Source organism: Cyanistes caeruleus, chromosome 2 (assembly GCF_971803275.1).
Source record: "Cyanistes caeruleus chromosome 2, bCyaCae1.hap1.1, whole genome shotgun sequence".
In the NCBI taxonomy this organism is placed as follows: Eukaryota; Metazoa; Chordata; class Aves; order Passeriformes; family Paridae; genus Cyanistes; species Cyanistes caeruleus.
The window spans coordinates 54,646,523-54,667,146 of NC_141702.1; the positions used below are offsets into that span (position 1 = coordinate 54,646,523).

Consider the following 20,624-nt stretch of genomic DNA (forward strand, 5'->3'; position numbering starts at 1 on the left):
GGCATAGTGACCTCTTAAGCCTGGAAGCAAGAAGCACATCAGTTGTGCATGGAAATAGAAGTATCATGTCCTAAATCAAAAGATAACCTTTACTCACAGCTGGGTAGTCCATCTACTTCCAATCTGTGCACTAATGGACAGTTTCAAAACACCTTCAAATATAAGCAATATATTATGCACTCTGGTGTCACCCAGGAAACTGACTATGCTAAATTCCATATTTATTCTTTTGAAGAACATACCAATTTCAGTAGGCTATGTTAGAAGTATCTATGGCAAAATGCATCGGACAAGTTCACCTGCAGGCTTTGTAGAACTTAAGTTGCTTAATTAAGTTTCTTAACTTGGGAGGAAATAAAAATATAAATCAAATAAACAATATCTTTCAGACTCTATGGAGAAGAGAAAAATATCAAGGGTCTTTGACATCTTGTTACAAGAATTTGCAGATCTGATTTAGAACTCTCAATGACATCTCAACCTTTCCTGAAAGGCCAGGAGATACCTCACACTTAACAACATTCTAGTCTCCTGAGCTTACGTAAACTACAGAGCAAACATAGATAATACAATCACAAGACCACCAAAAATAAAATAATTAGAAAACATTCAAAAATCTCTCATTGTATCCACCTTTACATTTTGAGGATAAAAGAATCATAGTTTTCATTACATTAAATTCCTGTCAAAAAGTTATGTTCCAGATGCCTATGCACCACTTTATTTCAGCATCCTCCCTTGTGTGAGCTACTAGTAATGATTCCAGAAAATCACTACAATCATTTTGATGCAAGAACTTCTTTAACTGAGAGGTCAGTTAAAAAATACAGTATTACTGTAGGCAATGATAGTATCATAATCAGAAGAGATTAATTCTTCTAATTACATACTGTATAAGAAAAAGAGGAGCATTAAGTCAACATCAACAATCAGTGAAGATCTTTTGGAAATATTTTACCTTTACAGACCAAGTTAAATGCTTAAGTCAAAATGTCCCGATATTAAGAGGAAATAAAAACCATTTAGAAGTAACAAATCGGTATTTTACTGATCACACATTGCTATGCTACCTCAAACATCTTGCAAGCAGAAACCCACAGCAATGCTGCCTTACCTCAGACTGCAAGTCTGACTACTTCTCACTTTCTCTGTGCTATTCAGTAACTAGCTCCCAGTCAGACCTTTAAGTGTCATCACTTGCACTATGAAGCTCCAAAAACAGCCACAAAACCCCACCAACTGTGAGAGAAAAAGACTATGGGCATTAACCCATTATGTGAAATAAGTACAGCTGATCCTAACAGGCTACAAAAGGCTGCAGAACAAAAAACATAGGGGACCCAAGGGGAAAAAAAGGCTACTTTAGATTCCTCCTTTTCTCATACTTCTCGTCCCAAAAGTTAAGATCATATTTAGCAACCAGAAACGAGAAGTTAGTGGAAGTCAAAGCCCAGAATCTCTGTAACAATGCATTCTACATGTAGTGACTTTTCCCTTGCTATCACTTCTCCCAGTGTAGCAGCAAGCTGAGTTTGAAGTTTGATCTTTCTGTTCAATTCTTCAAAACTTCTATGCTAAAATTTTCAAGCATATTTTGCAGAAGAGCAGCAATGCAACAAAGCAGAAAAATAATTCCAAAAAGTAACTACAACTGAATCAGTGGATAAACTTGAGAACTGAATACAGTAGTACACCCTCTTGGCTGAAAAGCACTGCATTACTTGTGAAACTCTTGCAGACTGTTCAAGCCCTTTGCAGAATTATCAGCCTTCAGGGTATCAGCAAAGACAGTTCTGTCATGTGAATTGATGCATACTACTGAAAAGTAAGTGTAGCCTTTGGCAGCGCTTTTCAAGTACAAAGACAGGTCAGTAAATTGAAAGGTTTTTCATGCAAAGGAAGATACACCTTAATAGCCAACCAGGCATCTCCTTCAGTCTAGGGGAGGTGAAAGGAGCAACAGCTGTTTTCAGAAGAAAAGGTCAGAAGCACTGACTGAATATGGGAGCATTTTTGGCTCAGCTTGATTCTACATAAGGTTGTTTATGTTGCAATCATGTTGATATGAGGCCAGTATTAGATTATTTCATTGTACCAATAGTTATGCTGCCTATTTTTAATGAAAGTATTCTGAGGTGATTGCTTCAATTCCAGCTAAAGCCCTGAATGTGATCACTTTCACATAAAGCAACAAGAAGCCTTCCATACTAAAACAGTGTAGCATTTTAAAAATACAGCTGTGGATCAAGTAACAATTTACTGCCACATCAGAGACAAAAAGTTTTGCATAACTTCACAGCATGTAACCATCAGGCCACTCTCAACTCACTACAAATGTTTCTTTAGCAATGACTAGCAGAGCAAAAGCCATCTTCAATTCTTCAGCAGCACAGAACTTTGTAAATAACAGCAGTGTTTACTTTAACTCAAGAGAAGACCAAAGAAAAAGAGAAGAAAATGAAGTGGGGAGAAGAGGTTACACAGGGCTTGTTTGGAGCTGAAAGGATGAAGGGGAGAAAATACAGTGAATCACACCTTTAGAGCATAAATTGAAGTGGAGGAGAGGGGAAAAACCCTACAACAGAACAACTACTGCTGAAAATGAAAACCAACTTCTGCTGTTTCACACAACCTCCATACTGACTAGAGATATTCAGCCTCCTAAGTGTATTCTTCTTTTTAAAGGTTCCATAATAGGAGCAAATAGTTCAAAAGCATCAGCCTTGCATGATCCATGGACACAGAGCTGCTTGCTGACATCTTGCTGACTCACTTAAATTCAATTAGCTCAAAGTTAGTATTGAACAAAAAAGAATTACTATCTAGTTAGCAACCAAATTTGCTATTCAAATGTCTGCACATATAAGATAGAAATGATCAAAGATACAAAAGCCACACTCTAAGCTCTCCAAACCAGACAAAGAAATAATGAGTCAGAAACATCCCAAGTATCTCCAGTTCCAATTCACTCCTACACAGTGGCACATCTTCCCTCTGTGCTATCATAATTTACTTATGATTTTGGCTAATAATGCTCTGCAAGCATATCTGAAAAGAAAAAAAATCTGTAATTTTACTTTATGTTACTGAAAAATTGAAAAAATGTAACTTCAAAAAGGCTCGCAAAAAATACACTGTCAGATTTGTCTTTTTTATAAAAAGTGCTAATACCCTAAGAATAGCAAACAACTAGGAAAATAGTACAGGTGGAATTCCCATTATAGCAGAATCTTACTGTTCTAATAAGATTATTTAAAATTCATGAAGCTTTGCTTTGACAGATGACAAATTTGCTATTCTATGGTTTTGTTTCTCTTTAATTTTAAAAAAGACATATACACTACAAAACTTTCCAACTTTGTTTCTGGATTAAAACCGAGCTAATTGTTCTGTCATGCAAGAAAGTTACTCTAGCCTCTACAACACCCAAAAACATCAGAAAGAGAATTTCCACTCAGCTTTTCAAGTACCAGTTATGTACCTGAACTATCAAATAATACTATACCTGAAGCATCTGGGAAAGTCATTTTTAAGAGTATAGCAGCAATATAGACATTGTAAGATTCTAATAGTACCCACATCCCCACCAAGCATCAAGAAGGAAACACAAGCTTTCCTAGGTGCTGTGGGTTTTTGGAGGATTCATATTCCAGATTACAGTCAGATTTTAAATCCTCTCAATCAAGCGGGGTCCTAAACAACAACAAGCTTTTGAACAAATTCAACAAAGTCAGGGATGCAAAGGATCCCAAGGCTGTTACACCCCATCTGAGATACCAGCAGCTTATGAAGAAGTTTGAGGTGTCTCAGAAGTGACTGGCACTGAAGCACAGCTTCTTCTGACACCCTGACTGCCAATACTGGGCTAGATGTTCAAAGGGAAAGTCCCTGCCATGCATCACACCACTGACACTACGTGGAGTAGGCAGGTTGTGTTGATCACACAGCAAGCTCAAACAGGAAACCCCAATCACCCAGGGATCTTGGGAGTCAGCAAGAACTGACATAAAGGCAAAAATTTCAGATCATCATCAAAGAAGAAGGTAACATATGCTGAAGAGGCCCTACCATACACCATGTATCAATCACCTAACAGAAAATGAAAGCAATACACCCTCTTTACTGACAGCTCCTGCCACACATAGAAAATGGAAAGCTGCCATATGAAGTCCTACACAATGAGCTGCAGAAGCTATTCAGTGGATCAAGCCAGAGTGCAGAACTAAAAGACATCCAGCTTTAGAGGTTGTTGAAAAACAAATAGCCAGTGCTCTACCTCTACACTAACTCATGGATGGCAGCAAATGATCTGGGGGTGTCTGGACTGATAGAAAAAGGTCAACTGTCAGCACAGAGGGAAATGTAACTGGCCTGCTGAAATGTGGCATGACATCACTGCCTAGGTAGAAAAACTGGCTGTAAAAGTATGTCCCATAGATGTACACACAGCCAAGAGCTGGGCTACCAAAGAACACCGCAACAATGGACAGGTGGATCAAGCTGCCAAGATTAAAGTGTCTCAGATAGATATGGACTGGCAAGATACAGGTAAGTAATTTCTGGCTCGATGGGCCCATCATACCTCATGTCATCAGGGAAGAAATGCAGCACACAGATGGGCCTGTGATTGAGGGGACTCAACCATGACACTATGTCTCAAGTTATCCCTAAATGCGAAATACGGGCTGTGATCAAGCAGGCCAAGCGGGTAAGGCCTCTGTGGTATGGTGGGCTATGGCTGAAATACAAATATGGGTAGGCCCTACATATCGATTTCATCACACTGCTGAAAACCCACCAGGGCAAGTGCTACATGCTTACAGCCGTGGAAACAATCCCTGGATGGCTGGATACATACCCTGTGTCTGATGCTACTGCCCAGAACACCATCTTGGGCCTTGAATAGCTCATCCTGTGGCAACATGGCACCTCTGAGATAACCGAGTCTGACAACAGGACTCATTTCAAAAATAAACTCACAGAGACCTGGGCCACAGAGCACAGGATTGAGTGGGTGTACCCTATTCCCTATCGTGTAGCAGCCTCTGGGAAAACTGAACAGTACAATGAACCATTAGAAAGCACATTGAGAGCAGGGGGTGATGAGGCCTTCAAACACTGGAATCCACACTAAGCAAAGGCCGCCTGGTTTAGTTATCAGCAGAGGCTCCACCAACCAAGCTGGTCCTGCCCAGTGAAAATGGCCACGTACCGTAGAAGGGGATAAAGTCTCCGTGGTGCATTTGAGGAGTGTCACTTGGCATTGGTCCTGCCTGAAGCAAAGGCAAACCTATCCGCACGACTGTTTTTGTTCGAGGACCTGGGGGCAGTTGGTGGGTAATGCAGGGAAACAATGTGTACCTCAAAGGGATTTGATTTTTGGGTTAGAACAGTCTGTAATGTTGAATTTTATAATACTGGCTGCTGAATGACACTGCCTGTGTGTATACCATTAACTACCATGGGCAATAAATATGGTCTGCTCCAGATACAGGAGGCTCCTGTTCACAACCACCTGGCAGCACACCACCCTTCTTGCTGGTATGAAGATATCTAGGATTGACAGAGCCCAAAGTAAGGGACCAAATTAACTCAACACTCATCTTGGAGGGACAGCCATTGACTGCTGAAACAACACCTATGCTTGTGTGTGTATACATATATATATATAGAGCTGGTAGGTGTAGGATTTTTGCATGACATGAATGAATGACATGAATAGACTAAGGGGAGGATAATATCCTGGTTCAAGCAAGGACAGGGTTAATTTGTACAGTAGCCAAGAGGGGGCCTGGCCAGGAGGCAGAGATTATTCTATAGTACCTCTATATCATTTTCTAGCGACAAGAAAAGGAGTCCCTTCTTCATCATGTAGTGTGGTGGTGCAGTCAAGTGTTCACCAGGCCCTATGTGAGAACACTCACATGTGACTCATTCACCTCCCTCAAACTCTGTTATTAATATTGTTGCTCTTACTGCTCCTTTTATTTCATTGCTATTTCCAGTAAATTTCTCTTACCTCAACCCACAACCTCTACCTTCTGTGCTTCCAATTCTCTATCCAACCAAAGGGGAAAGGAAGGGGGGTGGGGAAGTGAGCAGCACATGGTTTGGAGTTTTCCGATGGGAACACTAAATTGGGGAATTTCCTTCCTAAACCTTTAGGATGCCTCAGTGCTGTACCACAGTCTGCCCACAACCACATATAGTGCCAATAGAGATAACAGGAGATAAATGACTGGTTACAACAAACTGGTGGAAGACATAATCTGAAACCAGTCAGCAGAAGCTGGTCTTCTCTGAAAGAAATCAAAAATTCCATACCCAAAAAAAAAAATCCCCCACACAAACCAACTCTGTTTCTTAAAAACAGAGGGATCATCTTTATTCCATTTAATACTGAAAAAGAGGAGTATGATTAATGAACAAGCAAGATTTGACAAGCTACAGAAACCACTTTCAAGAAATTAATAAAGTTACATTAAATAGGATTTCTGATAATATTAACATTATTTTCCTTTAATTTGAGTTGCTTCCTTAATGATCAATTTACCAGGGCACAAATACAAACATACTGCCCGAGTTCCCTGAAACCAAGCATTTGACAGCATGGAGGCAGGTAAAAAAAAATAAAAGCAACAAACAAACAAAAGACCCAAAACATCATCAAACACCCAAAATGAACCAGCAGAGAAAAAACACATTTTTACCAGAATAAGTGCTTATGCTTTCACCTTCTTGGTATAACCAAGGATCTAAAAATAGTCACAGAATATAAAATCACTTGTTGTGTCTTAAACTGTTAGTTTAACTGCTTACATACTAAGCCTCCTAGCAAGAGTCATGTACTGTTGTTAACCTTGGGAATAATACAACATGAAAAGCCACTCAGAATTTTAAAAACATTTGCAGAAAAAATCTCTGCAGCATAACTACTTCAAGTCTTAAAACATTTAACCAGAGCCATTAAAGAAAAACCGTCTTATGTTTTATGAAAACACTTGAAATATTAGTAAAACATATGTTTTAAATATGAGTAAAACAAGAACACACTCATGAGCTTTTGAACAGGAAGGATCCACAGATTCATTTTTCTTAAGTATCCTTTATGAGCAAGCAAAAATCATACAGCAGTAAAAGAACAAAACAGGTTGATTTTGACTTCAATAGGCTTAACATGTGGACAGCAACATACTAGCCTTTCCACCTCTCTTTTATTTCAAGGAAATCCACCAGGTAAATTAATCTGCCCACATCATTCAACAGTTATAGAGACAAGATGTTTCAAAGCAGAAAATTAAGGCTCATGACAAGGGCAAAACAGTTCACCCAATAAAAACTGTTTTCATCTGGTCCCATTCCAAAGTGTTAACATGCTATGTACAGCACATGTCTTGCCCTTTACCCAATACATAATGTACCACCACTGGGAAATTTTATGCTAAGTCAACCAGTTTCATACTATGTGTTGCCTTGGAATACAACTTAATTATTTTTTTTAAAAATTAAAAATCAGGGAAACTGCACAGAAGGTCTGAAAAACACAAAGAAGCTGCATTTTTTAATCAAGGTAAAAAAATGATTGAAGCAAACTTGTTCCCAATATACTGGGAGCATATTTTGCCTTTCTCACACTAGCTTTTAAAAATCCAATTGCAAGCAGTAAATCAAAGCCTCAATTCTTAGCCCAATATATCAAATCTCATGATGCCTCAAGACAAAGAGCTGGATTTCTTAGCTTTTCAAACAAATCAGCTCAGGCAAAATATACTTCAGCTAATGTGTGGGTGTTTTTATAGAGTTTCATTACGCTTTTTGAAACAAAAGGAACAGAAGTCCAGAATACATGAGAGACAATTAAAGCATTTTCTAGAGTCAACCTTTCATACCAGGGCTAAAATTATAAAAGTTCTTCCTTCAGTGGTAGCTGCCTCACATGTAATACTTGGTCTCTAGTTAAGACTGCAAATACTGTTTTGATTCCTGATCTTGTAATGGTCTAAGGACAAAAGTAGAATGTAGGGCCATGAACCTTTTACTAAATTTGCTAAAACTAGTAGACACATGAGGGAATATGAAGGGGGCAGCAATATGTGTAGTTTCTTAAAACTAGTTTGACCACGTCACCCTGCCACTCTCTCCAAGTTAGAGCACTGTCATTTGTAACCGTGTTCTGTACCACAATTTCTTTTTCGATTTGGATTAAGTTTTTAAACAGAACTCTTTTGAAACAGAGCAACACTCATTTTACAGAGTGTTTCTATGGAGAAGGAACCTTTCCTCAAAGAATTTTCTCACCTACAACACAGGGTGGTAGTATTCCTTAACTTCACTTTCACATAGTTTAATTTCTTCTACAGTACAAGAAAAACGTGCTGGTAATAGTGTAAACTTTTCCCCTAAAAACCTTCAACTAGTCAGTCTCAACACTAAGTCATTATACTGCAAGGTGGCAGGGAAGGGTGGGAAACAAAAAATAGATCTCTAAGTGCACAAATTTCATTACACATTAATTGCTCTCTGTAATATATCCTCAAGCACACACACAGTCAAGAAAGCACACTGGGAGAGTGAGGCCAAACACCCAACAGCTTAAGTTAACTAATGAGATAACTTGAGGACCAAAACAGGTTTAATACTAAAATCACTTACAACTGGGGCTTGTAAAGAAGGAGCAGTAACATTGATATGTAGCAATCCCAGCCTTGATACACACAGCTGCCTCTAACCATAATACACCAGGATCTTTGACAAATGTCTTATACAGGAGACAAGGCAGCCATGGACTCAAGAATTAATTTAATGCTACAGCATTCTTTGGTTCTGGTTGTGGGTTCCCCACTCTGCCTGCCCTCCCTCTCTCCACCTCCTTCCCTCCCAGACACTGGGTTTATTTCAGACTTGTGGTCAAATAATGAAAAACTCTACCAGGAAAAGTACCCAAAAAGCCATACAAGAAAAAGGATTCAGTCTGCTAAGAGCAGACTAATGATATACAGGACATATTTCTTTAATTCCTTGATGATGAAACAGCAGCAGTTACAGTATTATTTAAACACAGCTTTTAAGTACAACTTCAAAACGAGAAGCCAAATGGGATAAAACAGCTTCTTTCAGCTAAGGAAACAGCAAATAGATTGTTTACAAATAATGTCTACAGAGAACAAAACACTGTATTTGGAAATTGAAACTTTCAGATCCAAAACTGAAGTGTTCAAAGAAGTTTGCAGGACATACTTAATATATTATGGCAAATTTTAATTGATGAATCCCTGCTTTTCTGAGTAACTGGAAGCAATAAAAGTGTTTCAACAAATGTGAAACATTTGCAAGCATATTTTTATCACCAGATTTTAATTCTGGTTTGATTTTCAGAAGTAGGAGGATACATGCTGAATCAGTTAGAATTCAAAGGTCTGCCTAGTATGAATTCAAAAACTTGAATTAAGAATACATTTTTTAAATCCCATATACAGCATAACTGAGTATTTTAAATTAGAAAAAGCTGTTTTACTTTTTCATCATGGTAAGAGAGCACATCAAGCATTTTAAACACATACTGAAGCTTTTCATGCTCTTAATAACATTCTATGTTCTTAAAACATTGTAGTCAAATTCTTATCCAGGCCACTGTAAAGAATACCACAGTTATAGTCTATACTTCTCTACCCACAGAAATGGGATAGCAGCAAATTACAGTAAAATCCAGTGTTACATTTAGCTGTACAACACTACTAATTAGAGAGTAACTTCAACAATAAATATTTGGTTAAACTCTGCTTTGTCATCAGCACAAGCAATTGAAGATGACACTGACCTTTCAGAGTCCATGCTTTTTTTTATCTTTTTTTAAATTTTTTTTAGTCTATTTTTATTTTCTGGTTACTGAACATCTTTTCCTACAAAATAGTTTTCCAGAACTACTGCCTTGAAAATAGAAAATCACATAGACAATGTTAGAAGTAAAAAGGAAGATGCAAGCCTAGAGGACCATGGCAATCCACAGTTCTCTTTTAAACTGTCCTTAGCTAACCCCATTTTACTACTCAATGGCAAGATCTTCTAACAATGACCTTACAGAGCACACAGGCTGCATGACACAGTAATAGCAAGGTAAGCTAAAAGACAGGCTTTATCACACCCCTCAGAAAGAACACAAGGAAAAACCAAGATACTGACAAATATGAGACCCATGGTAGGTACAATATCAAGTAAAACACCCAGTTAACCCCCCAGACGCTGATAAAAGTCACCAGTTTTAAGAGAGGCTTTTCCTGCAATTCTTCACAAGAATTCTCTGAAGAGCCGTGCTACTATTAATAAAAGCACTACAGAGATAAACAGTAGTAGTACCTTATCTCCTTTAGAAAAAAACATCCAATCAAAGAAACACATAAGCAAAATACTACTACCTGCTTCTGAGAATCTGCAGAGACAATCAGTTTTTACATAAGAGGCCATCTTCACTGAAGTCAGGCTTTGAAAGCATCCCATCCTTTAGTGCAGTCATTAAACATTAAGCTATCAAAGGCAGCTGTGATGTGCACAGCAAAGGGTTGCCATCTGACTTTCTCCTCTACAGCACCACAGAGTTGTTGTAATGCAGTGTTTGTGTAGTGCCCCTAAGACATCAGGTGCTACTGCAAGTGGAAAAAAACCTTTCTTCCCCCCCAAGTCTGTTAAAATAAATAAACCTGCATTCTTGCTAAGCTGTCCCACCTGCAGTACACACAAGTCTATAATTTCATACTATACATGGAACATACTTTACTCATTTCACTAGACAAACAGAACAGCTATTTTTGGATCACCCAATAGTAATTAATCAATATTCTGTCAATATGACCTTCACTTAGTCTGTAAATCTTTACAAAGTTCTCAAAGACAAGGTCTTGGAAGTCTATGGAAGAAATAAGTTACCAGTAAAATTACCTTCACAAAAGAGTGTAACCACAAAACTCATAAGTACAAGTCAAATATTTACTGCATCATCAAGACATTCCTTTTTATATAATATTACAAAACTGACAACTTAAGCCATGTAGATTCATCACATCAACAGCCAAAATAAATGAAAATTTGAAACAGAACACAAAATTTTGCCTATTTACTAAATTCATACAATAAATCTTCTGATCTAAAAAAATAAACCACAAATTACCTTTCACTCCAGTAGGAATCTTGAAGATTTGTAGAGTGAAATCAACTATGACAACTGGATAACAGCACAATATCTTCCTTGCCTGTAAGGGAATCATTCAGCATCACATTACACCAAAAAATCAACCCACCAAATAAATTAGAAAACCAGAGAAGTGAAATTGAACAGTGCTAAAATGATAAACAGTGCTTAAATGATTAAAAATGTGAACACCCTGACAAATAGGAAGAGAAAGAAACACCACACCCAGTCATTAAACTTGCACTTTGATTTTCATCTCTTAAAAAAATAGAAGTGTGGCAACTTATTTTCAAGTCTGACACCCTTAAAGTTTAAAGTAGTCTTTGCTTCCAAAATAGAAGGCCAGAAATAACCCCTTACAATGCAGTTTGACCTCTTATATAGCTCAGACTACAACAACCAGATGCTTCCACATCCCCTTTTCTTGCTCCCATCCTCTTTCTTGTGTCCACCCATTGTGTGAGTACACAATGAAGTTTTCCAGCACTGCTTTTCCTTGATTTAATTTCGCTTGCAATGAGGAAGACAGCCCACCTTCCCTCTTCTCACTCCTCCCTACTTAAGACCAATTCCAGAATGAAACCTGTTTGACTTACTACATCTTCCTCAGGAAAGCATTCAACCTTGCTTTAGAAATATGTAGCAGCAAAAATGTTTGCTATATACCACAATTTTTAGAAAAATCACTTTTAACCTACTGAAATTTACACAGAGTAAGCTAAAATGTAGAAAGCTTCCTCTTTCAAAAGAGTCAAGCTACACATTACAGACACAACTATTAAAAATGTAAACCATTTAGATCATTTTTCTGCCAACAAATACTTTCATAGCTCTCATCCATGTAACAGGTACACCTACCATCATTTTATTTTGTTCCCTCCCTTTTTAATCCCAAAACAGATCAATATTCTGTACTAAAACATGCTTCCCAGATTAATGCCAAAAGAAAATGCCAATTCAAAAAGGAACCCCACATCCACTGAATTTGTTTTTTACCTTGTCATATGTTTTAAATGTTGCTTATAAACCTAGTAGAATTATTTGAAAATCGACTTAAACAGAACATATATCCAAATTATTTATCACAACCCACAATACCTTCTTTACCTGTCCGTACTTCCCAGACTACTCTTCTATTCTCCATCTATGACCCATATTCTTCATCTTTAAAGCATGACTTGGGAGCTAGTCCCATGAAAAATGAATATTCTGCCTATATCCACACTCACAAAATGATTCAGATCATTTTGGCTACTAGAAGTGGTACAACTATTCTTCAGGTTACCTTCTCTAAAAGAGTTTTTCGGTGTTGTCACTGAAACCCCATTAAGACATCAGGAAGCTAAACTAGCTTCAGAATGTTACCTTTGTTGCTCCTTGAATCTGAAAACAAATTATAAATTGACTGCAGTTGCTGGAAAATTATCCAAATAGAAGTGGAACAAAAGGTCTGTTTCTAGATGAATGAAGCCTGGAAGCTTATTCCACACAGACTTGGATATTAAGAAGTTTGAACTCTCCCTCTTCTCCACTATCAACAAATGTGCAGAGAGAATATGCATATTTTTGAAAGTCTTGTCTAGGCCATTTAAATTATATTTTTACAATGCAAGCTCATCTGCCACAGGTACAAACTGTTGATATAAATTTCTGAGATTCATAACCTTGGAAAACACTGAAGGGAAGGTCATTTTCTAAGCCCAAAGGTAATGAAACTCAGCAAAATGTTGCAACTTAGGCAAGAGAAAGCAGCTCAACTTCCCACCAAGAAGTCAACAGCAGACAGAAAGCAGCATGGCCAGCAGAAATGGAAACTTGTAAGGGAGAAGAGCAGCAGCTGAAGCAGAGTGCTTCTGCTGAACACCCTTCCAGGGCCATTGCTGTGTAACCCAGCGTGCCACGATACTGCTTCTGTTCTGTAACTGGTTGGCTCTGTAGCTTAGGGACTCAGTTTTTCTGCTGTACAAAATGTGATGCTAAAGGACACAGCTTTTCTTTTATACAGTCTCTCAATGAAGCATTTTCTCATTTCAACCTCTGCAAGACTGGACACACAAGTTTATGAGAATTTACTGAAGGCTAAGTTCTGCAGAACTGTGATCGTTGCATTCCACTAACACATTGGAGCCACCCATGACAGCAGACAGAAAAGGAGGCCATAAAGCTAAGAAAACCAATACATGTGCTTTAAAAAAAATATAGAATACATAATTTTAATTAAAACGGGTCTTGGAGAGCTTTACAAGAAGTAAAAAACACAGCAATTCAACTGCTCGCTAGTTATTACTGGTATCAAAGCACCTTAACCTAAGTTTACTTTAGCTGGCTATTACTTGTTCTTTGGCAATGAGGTGAAAATCATAATCATTAAGCTGACAAACCCTCACAACAACTCCCTTTATGTCAATCAGCAATCCTTCTAGGCATACATATGTGTGCACAATACTATTAACATCAAAAGAGATTAAGTTCAACGCAGTAGGACCTTTACCTGTGGAAGAACGCTGCACTAAAAAAATGTTACCACAGTGTTAATAGCTCTTTTGAGTGTATTCAGGCTTCAGACTACTGTAATCAAAGCCTTACAAAAGCACAATAATAGGAAAAGAACCTAAATTTGGACCTAAATTTAAAAATAACAAATCTTTTTTTTTTAAGATCTCGGTGCGTAATGCTCAGAGGTTAGGTCATCACATCTTGAAAGGGGGACTTATTTTAAAACAGTAGACACAAACCATATAAGAGGATTCTACACTTATTTTTACCCTAATCCTGAAGAGAAGGGAAATTAGGGATACAAAGTCTTCCTCGATTTCACCCCCTACCTGATTCTTGATAAACAGCCTCAGTGCAGAGGCCTATACAGCTCATTTTCCTGCAATTGCTAACTCACAAATGAAAGAAAGGAACGGCCCAAGATGCAAACAGATGAAGTTATCAGGAGGAGAGGAGTGGTGAGAGGAGGAAGGAAATCAGGAAACCAACCGCCTCTCTTCACGCAGCATTCACACGACGTGTGAGGGAAAGACACCTACAGCCATCGGGACAGGCTTTCGGAGAAAAACACCCCTCTCCTTCTGGCCCCAGAGCAGAGACGGGCGACTTAAGAGCGCGGTAGATGCGGGCAGGGCAGCGACCGCGGGAGCCCGCGCAGCGCCGGCCGGGGTGCGGCACTGCCCGCGCCGGCAGCCCCGCGAGGAGGCTCGGAACCGAGCGGCGAGGAGCGGCCCCGCACGGCTCGCCTCGCCGGGCCCAGCGCCCATGGCTGCGGGAAGAGGAGGGAGGGAGGAGCCAGCCCCCGCAGCCGCTCCGCTGTTCGCCCGGGGCGGAGGGGCTGCGGCTCGGAGCTCACCCCCGCCGCCCCCGGACGCGCGTCCTCGGGGCCGCTGCCGCCCCCTGCCGGCCGCGGCGCTGACAGCCCCCCGTCCGCCCGCCCCGCCGCCGCCGCCGCTCGGGGCCGGCACAGGAGGGAAGGAAGAAGGGAGGGGGCAGCTTCACCCGATCACCCGGGCCGGCCCCGCCCGCAGCCTCCGCATCCCGCGGCAAGCGGAGCGAAGCAAGTCAAACGGCGACGGATACGCGGCAAAGCGGCCCCCGGGGCACCCCCAGTCCCCCGCAACGCTACGGTTGCCAGACCCCCTCCTCCCGCCATCTCCCGCTCCCCACTGCCGCGGTAAGCCGCGCTCCCTCGGGACCGCTCCCGCCGGTACCTGCCGCCCGAACGGCCGCTGGCGCCCGCACGCTCCCGAAGTTCCCAGCCGCGGCCGTCAGCCCAGCCCGGGAGAAAACCCCGCCGGCCCCGCCCCCCGGCCAATCCGTGCCCCGCCCGCCCCCGCGCCCCGCCCCGGGCCCGCCCCGGCCCGGCTGCCCGGTCCCCGCGCCCGCACTCGCTGCGCCGCCATTGGCTGGCGCGGCCGTCAATCTCCGCTGATAGAGCTTCGCCCCCGCCCGCTCTTCCTGGGCCCTTTCCAGCGGCCGCTGCCCGTCGGGGGTGCGGTTCTATCCCGGAGCCGGGACGGGCTTCGGGAGCGTCGTCGCAGCGTGGGCATCGCACCGGAGAGACGCTCTCCGGCAGCGCCGCTGCCGAGCCGTGGCCCCGGGCGAGTCCGGGCGTGGCGCCGGCCGTACGCGCGGTGCGGTGCCGCTGTCCCGCGGTGTCTCCGAGCGGAATGAGCCCGTGCGGCACCGCGGGCCGAGCGGAGCGGAGCGGAGGCGGTGACCCCTCCCGGCTCTCCGCAGCCCTCGGCCGGTGCCGCCTCCAGCCGGGCCCCCGCGCTCGGTTGGAACGGACACACCACCGGGAGCCCGGCGGGACCCCGAGGTGGCGGGGCCGGAGCGACCCTCCCGTGCGGGGAAACGAAGGGTCAGGGCTGTCCTGCGGATGGGATCAGCGCTCGTGGGGACCTGGTCGAGAAGAGGCAGCCAGGGGCTTCAGTGTCCTGCTGAGGGACCACGGGAGTGAGGTGAAATGAGAGCGTCAGGCTGGCTGTAAGGAAAAAGTTACTCATGCTGCGGACAGCTGGGCCGTGGGAGTGGGTTCCTCAGGGATTTCCACTCCCAAGCAGGCGCAGGCCCGAGTAACCTGGACTGACCACGCAGCTGGCCTTGCTGTTGAGCAGCACGTTAAGTGAGAGCCCTCCTTACAAGCTGAGTTTTCTAATGGGGGTTGACTTGCACTTGCCTAAGGATGTGTGCGGGGATGCTGACTGCTAAAAGGCCTGGATATAAAAAACTCATGGCAACTGCTGTGCTGCACAGGCTGCAGGCCCTGCGAGCGCTATGGAAACAGAAAATTATTTACATTGTGTGCAGTCATACTGATTTTGCAAAATCGAGCACATAATTGTTGCCTGTACAAGTTCATCCCATTGATGCTTTATATCCTAAAGTCAACTACAAACTCATTTCCTTAACCTTCGTGCGTACCAGGCCATGCGGTTTTTTCTGTAGTGCACAGAATAGATTTTGCTACTTCAGAGCAGAGCTGTGTAATAAAATGAGGCATTTTATATGTAATCCCTGTGTAATTTCTAGGCAAATTAGAAGGGAGGGAACAGGATCATGACTGAAGTTGCTGACTCTTCTTTACAGATTTCTGAAGAAATTGTAAGATACCAAGTTTTCTTTCTCAAAAATCGCTGTGTGATGCCATGCAACACATAGCTTTAATCTGATTTTTTGTGTAGAGGTTGAGACATGTGTTTTCACAGCACCAATCTTGAGATGCTGGGGTTTCATTTCGGGTAGCCTACTAGTGAAAATTAAGTCAGCAGGCAATACACCATATTTCATATACATATTTCATAACATACAGAGTCAAGAAATCAAATCCTATTTGACATCGATTAATATTTTTTCTTTAATCTTAGTGCTTATGAAGTAAAAGCAACCATGCAGCTCTTAGGAGTGCTCTTAAAAGAAATTAAGCAGAGAGAAGCAATGAGTTGGCAAGGAGTAGAGAGCAGGCACTATTAGGTATCTGTGCTTAATTCCACATATTCATTCTGCATCCACTGAAAGACGTTAGGGACCAGTAATTAAAGAAGGAATTAAAATGCATACGCACAAGTAGTTTTAATTTGTTCCTGCAATATTGCTTGATGTTGTAATCTTCATGTTTTATGTATTACACTGCATAATTTAAATAAAGCTGATGAATTATTTTTAGGATCTCTTGCTCCACATTCAAAAACAGCATTAAAAAATGACTCTTTCAAAGAGGAGATGGAGTATCATTTTTCTTTTTCAGGAAAACCAGTCACATTTTTTAATTTGATAGAGCAAATGCTACAATTACCACAGCACGATTGGGTTAGTGTTTTACCTCTAGATGCTTTCTGTATGCAGAATAGACTCTAAAACTCAGTGTCTGATCTTTCCTGGTTCATTCCTCAGATGCTCCAATATCACTAAGCATGAAGAACGATAGTGAAATATGTGCCAGTTTCTCCAGAAAATAATACAGCAACTTCCCATGCATGCCTAAAGCCAGTAATTACTACTGTAAAAAACTTAACTTATGGGTGCAACAGGAGACACTTGGTCTCTGCTGCTTTCAGAGGCCTCCTAAGTTTGCACCATCCCAGCTGCTGTCTGTCATTGCCAGTACTTGTGTGGCTGCCAGTGTTTAATACCATTGGCCAGAGCAAATGTAATTGACACAGGACTAAAACCAACTGCCCCTGCAACAATCTTGTCTTCATTAAGGTTTCCAATGTTGCTAAAACTGGTGGAAATGCCCACAATGAACTTTGCCTAGATTAGAAAATTCAGGAAGATTTCAAAGAAACTGCTGCTTTTTTCCTCTTTTCTCAGCAAGACCTGGACACTTCTGCTCAGAATCCCAGTTAGGGGTACCTCCCAGAGCTTTATTTACACTCATATTTCTTCTCACACTGGTTTTAGGCCATTTGTTTCTGGAGAAATCTGCTGCCTCATGACAAACTGCTTTTCTGATCTACAGTTTTGGAAAAGTAGATAGCCTGACAGTTTCATTAAATTAAACATCTATGTTGCTTTTTTTTTTAAACAAGTAATACATTTTTTGGTGTGTGCTTTTACTGAACTTTTATTGTGGGATAAACACAGTCTGAAAACAAGAAGGATGTAGGCAGTTTCTTAAGCAGAGTAATGGAACATCTAGGTGGCCAAATAAAGTCTGTCATTCTGTATGCAGCATGTCAGGTGGTGATTTTCATAGTCCTCTGGTTTTCACAGAATGGGTGAAGTTTGAAGGGACCAGTGTCTGATCCAACCTCCCTGGTCAAGCAGGGTCATCCTAGAGCACATTGCACAGGATATTTCTCAAATATCCATCGAAGGAGATTTTATAACCACCTTCACATTAAATAAGTTTTTCCTTATATTCAAGTGGAACATACAACATTTTTGGGACATGTACTCTGCTGTACTAGCACTAGAGAAAAGCCGTTAATGTAGTTTCAAATATTTTTCTCATTCTTCTTTCCACTCCTCTGAGTTTATATCTAAATTTTATGTAGGTGCCACAGTGATAAGAACTGTTACCAATCTGTTGTTGCACTCAATATGCAAAATTTCTTTAAAGTGCTGATACAACCTACACACTATTTAAGAGATAGAAAAGCTGCAGTGTAGAAGCTGCTGTCTATGGAGTATAAATCTGTAGTCAAAATGGCTGTTTGCACAACTCTTGCACCACTTTGCTTCTTAGCCTTACCTAAATGACACTTTTATAATATTCCTTCTGTAGTCTCCACATTAATGTGTTGGCACAGCCATGAGCAGTGTCTGTTACAAAAGAAAATCAGGGAAAAATATCCATTTCTAGTTACAAACTATGTGATGTTAACAGAAAACAAGACATAAGGAAAAATATTTCTGCTGCCTTCTTGTATGTAAAGATATGTCCTTTTTAGAGATTTCAAAGGACAAATGAATGAGAAAAAGATCCCAGAAATGGCTGAAGTAAACAAGAAAACTGCCTAATCTATTCCTGGTATAATAATATAACTGTTGTAGTTACATGTAGTTAGTTATAATTACTGACTAACTTACTCAGCAACATCATTGTGGTTTCTAATAAGTAAATTCCTGAGTGGTCTGGAAGCTGGTCCTGAAAACTGTCTCTCCTTCCATAAACTTTTCTTATAGAAGGGAACAAGCTTCTAGGAGGCTGCTTTCTGGAAAGGAAATATATTTTTTGCCCAGAGGTTAGTTTGTTGGCAAGTCTACTGACATTCAGCAAGGTTCCAGGGCATTGGATTAATGGCTGAAAATATCTTCCAAAATGAATAGAAAATGTCCTACAGCATAAAAATGCACAGTAGGAGATCATTTTACCTACAGTCTAATGTGATAAAACTGCATAATTAATGAAGACACTTATCATGGACAATATTTTCAACCTGTTGGCACAGGAGATTTCATATGCCCAGTTATATCATTTGTATGCAGCGTCTGGAGCTCAAAGTTGCACAATTTATGCACATGAATTATGTGAAAGGTGTCCTTTTGGCATCACAGGAGTGGATGTTGTCACTGCATTTGATTGCTGGTCAAGGAATGGCCCTTCTGATTGGGTACTTTTTAATGTGTGATTCTGCTTTGTGCTTCTGGAAGTACAACAGTGCAGTGGATTCTGGCCCTAGATTTTGACACATGAGATACAGTCCAAAACAAGAGACAAGTTATATTGCTGCAGTGTGAAGGCATGAGTTTTCTCACACTCCAGCTATGGTGCTGACAGGGAGGACAGATGCAGCAATCCCACTCTGACAGCTCTTGTATGGTGATTATAAGCGGATAAATGTAATTGTGTGGGGTTGGAATTAGTAAGATTCTGATCTTGCAGACACTACTGGTTAAAAGACTCATTCCTATGACTGCAGCTTCTGAATTGCTAAGATTCTTCTTGGTTACTGCTATACTGGCTTAAGGCTCGGCCTCAAGTTAGGACATGTCTCTGTAGATGTGCATTATTGGACCATCTCATTAAGGAAAAAAAGCCTGTTTTTATCTCTGAAGAAAAGGCACACCTTAAGGGCCTTTACACCTTTATAGCAATAAACGTTGTGGAGTCTGGAGCATTAAAGGAAAACCATAAAATAACGAAAAATCCTGATGATGATGTAAGATAAACACAATGAATTTAAACTTTTCATTCAGCTAGAGAGAAGGAGTGAAGAGGGGGAAGGGAGGAGAGAATCATGTGGCAAATACACACTGTTGGTCATGAAATTAATACCCATAGGTTACACTTTTCTTTTGTCTTTAGATTGCCCATTTGTTTGATTCTGTAGTATTGTTAAGTGTCAAAATCAAAGCCACAGCATAAATTCCACTGGACAGCAAAAAACAACAAGTAGTTAGTTCAAAGTGACTGCTGATGTGAAAAGCCCATGTTCCCTTGATGTTGCTGCTTGGCATCACTACCGACTGGGTAGTGAAGCGGATAACAAATATTGGCATGGGTAAGTGGCAAGTGTTGCTGAAGACCTAGATTTTGTTTGTAGAGCAAACATCCACAACAGATGGAAAGATCCAACCTGGCAGGCCAAGTAGGGCTCAAACTCAGTTATGCCTGAAGAAATGTAGTTGAAACATGATTGTGTGGTAATAAAGTAGAGGATGAAAGCCATTAAGAAAGAAAATAAGTTACTTATTTCAAAGCTGTGCCATACCAACCAATGGAGACTCCAGAGACATCTTAAGTGAAGCAAAGGATGTGTATCTTTTGTAACTTAGTAAAAACATGACTTTTCCATATCTGAGATTTTAACTGCAAAGCTGATAATTCTCAATTCATATATAATCTCTGTTAAAATATCTAAAATATTTCTCATTCTAATATACTAAGCAGTGATGAAAGTTTCTGGACTCCAGCTGGAGAGAGCTTGTGTCATCATCGAGTTTTGTGAGAGAGGGCTCTCACTTAGCTGGAAAAGGCTGTAGATAATTACCA

General features: G+C 40.9%; 1 protein-coding gene across 44 annotated transcripts in view; it reads right to left on the reverse strand.

The window, feature by feature from the left end:
- EPB41L2 (erythrocyte membrane protein band 4.1 like 2) overlaps positions 1 to 15,023 on the reverse strand; it is a 111,616-nt gene extending 96,593 nt beyond the window's left edge. For 14 of the 44 annotated variants that reach the window (XM_086877081.1, XM_086877071.1, XM_086877057.1 and 11 more), the window contains exons 1-2: positions 14,893 to 14,999; positions 11,162 to 11,243 (exon numbers count right to left, since the gene is read on the reverse strand). Coding sequence is in view for 12 of the 44 variants with exons in the window: in XM_086877085.1 (XP_086733211.1) it covers positions 5,213 to 5,264 (52 nt within the window). In the remaining 32 variants the exon portion in view is untranslated. The other 30 variants (XM_086877059.1, XM_086877104.1, XM_086877093.1 and 27 more) reach the window with 14 other exon arrangements.
- Between the last annotated feature and the right edge of the window lie 5,601 nt (positions 15,024 to 20,624).